Source organism: Pseudomyrmex gracilis, unplaced genomic scaffold, assembly GCF_002006095.1.
Source record: "Pseudomyrmex gracilis isolate BER0280 unplaced genomic scaffold, ASM200609v1 scaffold_24, whole genome shotgun sequence".
Taxonomy (NCBI): domain Eukaryota; kingdom Metazoa; phylum Arthropoda; class Insecta; order Hymenoptera; family Formicidae; genus Pseudomyrmex; species Pseudomyrmex gracilis.
In genome coordinates this window covers 715,662-724,024 of record NW_018020608.1, presented here as the reverse complement: position 1 = coordinate 724,024, position 8,363 = coordinate 715,662, and the positions used below count along the sequence as shown (strand labels likewise).

The 8,363-nt window shown below is 39.3% G+C and overlaps 2 protein-coding genes across 2 annotated transcripts in view; one reads left to right on the top strand and one right to left on the bottom strand.

The window, feature by feature from the left end:
• Positions 1–194, bottom strand: part of LOC109852072 (protein KTI12 homolog) — a 7,237-nt gene extending 7,043 nt beyond the window's left edge. The window contains exon 1 of the mRNA XM_020422894.1: positions 160–194. The gene's annotated coding sequence lies outside the window, so the exon portion shown is untranslated. The remainder of the gene's footprint in view (positions 1–159) is intronic.
• Positions 195–1,242: 1,048 nt separating this feature from the next.
• Positions 1,243–8,363, top strand: part of LOC109852097 — an 11,302-nt gene continuing 4,181 nt past the window's right edge. Inside the window, exons 1-2 of the mRNA XM_020422934.1 lie at positions 1,243–1,549; positions 6,549–6,763. Coding sequence (XP_020278523.1) covers positions 1,483–1,549; positions 6,549–6,763 — 282 coding nt within the window. The 5' untranslated portion in view covers positions 1,243–1,482. The remainder of the gene's footprint in view (positions 1,550–6,548; positions 6,764–8,363) is intronic.

Here is an 8,363-nt window from a genome sequence, read left to right as displayed (position 1 = left end):
AACTGACAGATAAAGTTAGGTTACGTTACTAATTGCAAATGGCGTCCAACCGTAAGAAACTATTCCCTTGAGCGGATTCCCTCCCAATTAGGCGTCAGAATCGGGACCACTTTTATATCACGGAGTTCGATCTCCTTACTCTTACTTCGTGCAGGCGACACTGTGTAACGCAATGTCCATTAGTGTGAAAAAGAACATAGTGCGTCGATTTCGTCGAAACTTTGTGCAGACCGCACGTGTGCGTATCCGTTGCGCTCCGTTGCGCTTCCTCAACGTAGGCTACGTCAGCGCCGCCCTATGCAATAATCGAAGAATTACGATCGATTCTCGAGAACAATTCTCGATAGCGTGTTGGTTCATTGGTTGTCAATAGCTTCCGCTGATTGGAAGGCGTCGCGTTAGCGATCTCGGACTGACAGAAATGTCTTACGAATTTTGAAGTTGTTTTTGAGGTTAGGTCAGTTGGTATATTTGGTTAAGTCAGAGGAACAGGAAAAAAAAAAAAAGAAACAGTAAAACCAAAGCAAATCAACCAATCGCAGCATTTGCTCCGGGAGCGATTCAACCCCCGGTCGAAATTTTCAAAAGCTCTATATGTGATAGTCTATGGAGGATGTCTTTTGTACAAATTCTTGAGCTCACGCATCAGCTTGATGTACACAGATCGCTTATATTATATTCTAGATAGGTTGAAAATTGTGTGAGTAACGATTATATATAAAAACATGTTTTTTTTTTAAATTAGAGAATAAATGTTTGCTAATTAACAATCGGTCTAATTTGCAGGTTATTATTTTTATTTTTCATAATTTTAGTAAAAAATTCATCTCTCTCCGAAAAATTAACGAGATTTTGTATAATCCCAAGGTAACATACGCACAACCTCAATAACCATCCCTTATTCAATTTGAGAACACTTTCTTCTCTCTCTCTCTCTCTCTATCTATCTATCTATCTCACTCTCTCTCACCAGTTTGTCATATTTGATTTTATTATATTAAATTAATATTGTACATTTATATAATCAGGTGATTGTTCAATGCTGACAGTCGATCCTCAACGTCCTCCAAGTAAATCGAGTAAGCAGCGAACTCCACCTCGAGCGGGCGTCGCGCGACCACCCCTATAACTGACCCCAACGCCGCGTCGTCGCGACGCACCCCCTCGGTAAGTGGGGGGGTCAGGTCGGTCGAACGATCGAAAGACCCTGCTCCTCCGGCCGCCCTCGGCTCAGTTGTAGCGCCGACTCTCTCCGGCATACATGAAGTCCGCGTCGTAGTTTTTTAAAAGGCACGCTCTTGTACAAAAACGTAGCCACGCACGCTCTTTTTTTTTCCTCTTCGTACAAACCTCCGCCTCGCCTCGCCTCGCCTCGCCACCGTAGTGAGCAACAGATATATAAATATTAAATCGTGCACGTTTGTAGAAGCCTCGAAAAAAAACAAAAAAACAAAACAAAACAAAACCCGACCCACGTAGAAAATGCAGCGTTCGGCCGCCGATCACTGGAGAAAAATTCTACTCCTGTATATTTTGCGATTATTTTCATGTAAGTGATGCGTGCGTGCGCGCGCGCGCGCGTGCGTTTGCTCGTTTTAATTCTTCTCTCTCTCTCTCTCTCTGTCTCTCTCTCTTTCTCTCTCTTTCTCTCTCTCTATACACAAATCAACACATATATATCGTTCACTCTCTCCTCTCGTCTCCGCGTATCCTTAATTTCACCTGTTATAATTGTGCGGTGTTTGGGGTGGGGATTTCTCTCTTTTCTGAAGATGATTCTCCGAGGTAAATGGGTTGCGCAGGCCGGTATCTATCGCAGTCCAAATCGGTGGATTATTGCGGGACGCCGTTCTCTCTCCCCCTCGTCGGGCGTGAGAGCTCGTCGATCCGTGTGTGGAGCATCTCTCCTTGGCCGATGGCTCTTTCCCGATCGAGTTTCGACTTGAGACCCAAGTTTGTTTATTCGAATTTAAGACGAGAGTTTTTCCGGGCGAAAATTTAATTGGGGACGCCATCTTTCTTTCTTCCCCGTCCCTTCCCCCATCATCGCCGATTAAGTGCCGTATTTTTATGTTTTGTTTGTGTGACGTATGTTGTCTGCCGAACGAGGGATTTTATCTCCCGGCTGTTACACGCGCGATGAACTGCTTTATTTTTTTTTTTTTTAACCGCTCACGAACGATATTTGACTTCTCACATAGAGATTGGGGAAAAAAACTGCGATTTAAAAAAAAAAATAATTTTCTTCTCGTTTACAGACTTAAAGAAATAGACGATAATTTTGTCCTCCTTTTTGAAGCCAGTGGAAACGCGACGCGAAAGTCACCGATTTTGCGGAATACTCCGGATACTCCTTTTACTACTACGCACACACTAATGCTTCAGAATATACATATAAATATGTTAACGCATTGTATGCGGGCTATCATCTTGCTTATCTCGGACCGTGGGCGCGGACTATTTCTGACGATGCGATTGTCACACAGAGCAAAGTGAGAATTTAATCCGCGTACGGACGGAATCAGGATGTTTTTCTCCGCTTGGACAGTTTGTCTGTCGTTCAAGGTATTTCGTTGAATATTTAGTTTAAAAGACCATCGACATTTATACGACACGCCAGTCTACGCATACAATGTGTTAACTAATGTAGCGCAAAATTTATCCCGAGGATGGACGCAATATGTCTCTTTCTCGCGTTTGTGAAAGTTATCGCATTGTTTTAGTCAGACCGATGGCTGCTTGCGGCTGCCAGTTATATTCCCCGTATATACAACCGAACGCCCATTGTCACTCCGACAATATTAAACATTTTGCGTTTCACATTGCGTGTGACGCATCGTCTCGGTTTAATTGTTCAGCGCGTACCGACGTGTGTTTTTCACGAGAATACAATTTCGCGCTGCAATATGCGCGTTCCATGGGACCGAGCTTTTGCATAAACGCGAACGCGCGACGTCGTTAACGAATCTTCGTCGTTTTGTATTTAATGTTACAGAACTCGGTCGTCGAGCGAGACTAATAGGAGTTCGAGAAATTGCATTAGTTTCGGAGAACGAGTCGCGGTCCGCAACTCGGATGATTCGATCACATCTCTTCTTGTTTCGAATTGTCGTTCTTTAACGCGCGGTAAGGACGAGAGAAATTTTTTACACAAATGTTCTCGGTCGATTATTAAAATCGACGAGAATTCGTTCTCCTCAAGCGAGACGCGAACGTAAAATTCAAAATTTAAATTTCCCGAACGAGTGATTCGTTCGAAATCACTCTGCTGATTCGATTATTGTTATTTGATATCAGGACACGCGCGCGTCGAGATTTTCACTCGATTGTAACGTGCTTGAAATGAAAAAAAAAAAAAAAAAAAAAACTGAAACTTAGCAAGCGAGAGCAATTTCTATCGTTCGTACGTACGTGCAAACGTTCTGTCGCTACGACGCGTTTCTTTCACCGCGAAATCTTGAATGGTCTCCTTTGTTTGTTGGACCCACGTATGTGTAAACACACACAACGGCATTATACACGCGTCAATGTAACGCGCGAACAATTACACACGCGCAATGCGCGTTCGAACGCTCGAAGTGTCACACTTCGTAATTTTGATTTTTTTGTTTTTTTTTATTTCACTAATTTGCGCGTATATAGTACGTGTGTTAATTCGAGTTTGTGTGCCGTCACGTGTTTTAGGACACTTCTCGGCAGTTGTTTTGATCGCATGGGCGTGCGTCACGGAACGTCAAGAAATCACATCACAGATGGAGGGTTTCGTGATAAATAAACCGTGCGACGTGACTTAATTTGACCTACTTCTTTCCGCGGGACTGGAACAGTATGCATTGTTAACACGGAGGAGCATATTCGATATTAGAAAAAGAGCGTGAAAAAAAAAAAAAAAAACGTTAAAGGGAGAAAAATATAAAGCGATGTAATGTCGTTCGAAGCGCGCGCGTAGGAACCGCGAGAGTTCGTTTTGTTTTTTTTTTACATGTCGTTTTTTACTTTTAACAAACGATTCTACCGTTTAATGTCACACGTCTGGATCTCGCAAACGCGCACACACAAATGAGCTTTTGTCAAACGATTTTTGCTCACAACGGAAATTTTGCTCGGAATACCATATCTCCAAACTAGATATATGTATGTACTTTTGCTCGAAGTGAAACGTGTCAAAGGAAATGCTCGACATTCGCCGCTTCCCGAAATTCGAAACAGACAAAAGCTTCAGATAATGGCTCGGCGTTATCTTAATTGTTAATCGTTTGTAAATTTCTGCCTTCTCGAAATTCACCGCCGTTTAACTAGGTCCTCTTAACAATGGTTCTCGAATCGGCCAGTTATTACCCAGTTCTCGTAATAAGCCGTGGAAATAATTCCACGGCTACTTTTTCTCCTCGCTCACAAAAACCGCTTGGAGTTTGTCGAACGAAAGAAAAACCGATTATACCTTTGATAACGCTTCTATTTCATTTCCGTGATTTGCAAACACAGCAATAATAAACTGAAACTTAAATCTCTCTCGTGAATAAATGTGAATATTAATTGCAATTATATTAATTAAACGAAAAATGTGATAGTTAATATTTTTGTGACGCAGTTTTTTTTGGAGCTTGAAGCAAAATTTTGCATTTCCTGCGAGAACTAAACGTACATTTGCGGCACGAAGCAAAAAACTGTTATATATAAAGAGATGATATTGATCAAATATATCTTCTCTTTCTTTTTACAAAGTAAACATTTTTATTGGCTAGAACTTGTTTATTAAAAACAAAAAGAAATAAATAAATATCATAAAGTATATATTTTGTTGAAGAAAAATTTTTGAAGAGATTTTTCTTTTTCGTTTCAAATGACGTAGCGTTATTTGTGATCCTTCTATGTACAATTTGTTACAACCCAGACAGAAAGCACAATTCTAAATTCGATATCTTGAAAGATGTCTCAAAGACGTTTAAATTTTATTTTAGTTGTCTTTCAGATATTTTTACGTCTTTCAAACTTTTGTTCGCTGTTTGAGGAAACGGGCGTTGTGCGGGCGAAACTCTATATCTCAGCGGACACGCGCGTATATAGAAAATCGCGTGACATTAGCATTATCTGACGACGCGATCGACCTCAAAAATAGGCCTCTTGTGTCGAAACGTCTCGAAATAATATAACCGTGCGTGTGCTGCGCGGTAACGCGCGCTTTCATTCTGATCGATACAGTAACACCTCCCAGCAACAGGACAGACCGCCACAAGTAGTTACGGTCGACGGAAGGTCCTCCATTCTTCCCGTTGCTAGATTAATAATCCGGCGACTTGCAATGTCGTCGTCGCGTCGCAGCGTCGCTCGCTGATGAAAATTCAACGATCAATCTTGGCACCTGTCAATCCTCGCGCGAGATCCCGAAATACAGTGACATTTGTAATGGAATTGTACAACGTATTGCCTTAATAACAATCACAAAGTGTCTTTTGTCTCAAATTTCCGATTTTTCATACAATCCGGTCTGTAATACAGAAATATTGAACTTTGCTGTAGCTTTACTAAATATTTTGTAGATATATTTGTGTGTAACGACGGTCACAGATCAACAAAGCTACAGCTTGTTTTGACCAAAAAAAAAAACAAACAAACAAAAAATCTATTCTCTATTGCATTCCCGGAGCAAACTCGTAGTTTAAAAACGGTTGGACGGTGTGTTGCATGTGTAAAGCACACCCTATATATACATGTGATCTAATATAGGTTTGTGGGTTACGACATTTCCTAGTGAGTTAACTTGATCTACTCAATTTCAACTATGTTACATAAGTCATAAGCCATAGAATATTGAGAGAGAGAGAGAGAAAACACATGAAATATTAATTTTATCACTCTTTATTTATTCAATTATTCAGCAATATATACACAATACATATTGAATCATCAAGTCTGAAACTTGTACATGGTATTTGTCAAGTTTCATATTACAAATATATATATATATATATATATATATATAATACTTTTTATTTTAATGCCATTGACAAGTAATCTTAACACACAGATCTTCATTATTTGATTTTGACTATCTCAGAACTGTCTAATGTTCAAATTTGGACACCTATGAATTAATTTTTAGCGTTGATGAAGACCACATTCAATAATCAAAACGTTCGATACGTTTTTCACATATCAAAAAAGAATTTGCAACCGTGTTTAAGCTCTTATCGACATTATGACTCTAATTTGAAATTTTAACAAAATACTATTTGTGGATAGAAAACTAAATGTTTTCCCCTCTTTTCTCTTTTCTATTAAAAAATAAAATTTAAGCAGTGGAAGATAGGAGAGAAATCTCATTAATTCTCAATCGCAGCTACATAAATTATTTCAAATTTTGTGTGAGGTGTAATTCGCGTCTCTTCTGTGTGATGTGTGTGCGTGTGCGAGTATTAAGCACAATATTTATTGCACAAGTAGCAGAGTCCTTAAATTTCCATCCTATCTATATTGCTAACTAATTTTAACACACAAATCTTATTTCGAATTTTTCCCCGGCACTGGCGATTTCACGAATTTTATAGACGTGACACTGGCGCAGCACATGAAGGTACAACTGATTGCACCGCAATACGTAACGAACGGCAGCTCGGCCATCCTGTTTTGCAACCATACCGTGGAGGACGATAACCTGCACAAAATAGAGTTTATGAAGGACGAGAAGAGGATATTCGAGTACGTGAAGGAGAGAAAACCACCGTACATCGGAGGGAAACGAACCGAGGGCGCTAAATTAGAAGTAAGCGAGAATATTCTTACACGAACTTCTGCAATAGAGTTTTTTTTTTATTTTTCTTTCTTTTCTTTTTTTTTTTTTTTTTTTTAGTTTGAAACATTTTTGTTGTTCACGACTTTCAAGACGCGCGACCGATCGTCGTCGAGCATGCACGGAAAGTTAACACGGAAGAGAAAAGGTGGAAGACAATATATACATCACTTGTCTCTATACGAAGAAATTAGCATAGCATGTCGTCGGCTCTTTTTTTTTTCCGCTGCCTGCGGCGGGCGTAAAAATGACTGATTTTATCGACGCCGTTGTTAACTTTGAGCCTAGTTTTTTTTTTTTTCTGATCCTTAATCGCTTGTAAATATATCACGGATGTTGCTATACTTGGACGTTGCTAGACGTTCATTTTTGCCTCGGGGTCCATAATTATCTCAAAGACGTGTATTTCGCATCGCACAGGGTTCGATAACATTTCTGTGCACGAACTTCAAATATCCAGATTTACACACGATGTATCGACTTTTGTATCTCGATTCGTCTCTCCGGAAATCACAAATACTTTATTCACGTCTGTATTTTATCTTGAACGCGCATATTTGATAAATCTTTATTTTTGTAATGAAGTTGAACTTGTGTTGCGACAAGAAAAAATTTCAGCAAAGCAAACGGTCTTGTTTATGCAATAAACGTTCGTTGCGTTCGCAAGTCGTCGTCTGACATTTTCAGACGCGCTTAAAGAACAAAAGAAATATATGCATATTTATAATTTACATTAATTAAATTACATATAATGTCAAGTTAATATTAATATTGTAATTTTTTTAATATTAAATTATTGTTTTCAACTTTTGCACTTATTGATTGTACGTCGCAGCGCCTCATTTCTGTTCTTTTTTCAGTTTTATACAATTTCACATGTGCGCGCGCTCGCGTTATAAAAAAAAAACTGTTTGTCGTAAACAAAACTTCAAAAATAAAAAAAAAATAAAAAAATCGAACGTCCTCGACGCAACGCAAGACATTGTAAAATAAATCCGGAGAGTAACTTCTTTGTCTTTCTCTTTTGTCTTTTGCCAACGATTAAACGAGCCCGGTGCGACGTATTTATCTAAGGCGTGTAGCCTTTACGTTATCAAAGCAGTGTGTTATTTACGTACGTGTGCGTACGTGTAACCACGCACTCCACCGCACAAATATCTTTCCCCTCCCCCCCGAACGTGTTGCAACGCGTGGCGGAGCAATTTCTCCTTCGCCAATTTTTTCGATACACGCGAGATTGCCGGATGGATAATCTATAAAATATAAAAAAGAAAATAAGAAGAAAAAAAAAAAGTGTCAATATATATGTATATATGTACGCGCGCGTGTCATCTATATATTTGTGCTAAACGTGGAACGCGTATAACGTCGTCAAACCAAGCGTCTTCCTCTGTTCCGAGCGCGGGTATATATGTAGGGTAACTGTCCCTATTAGTGTGCTGTTAAGCAAGCGTGCTCTCTTTTTTGAATAAATACTCAATTAACTGACTTCAAATGAGCTTGCTCAAAATTTATATCGATTCTTTAAACTCTTCTTTTGACAATAAGATTTGTATTAGCCCAAAATATTAAT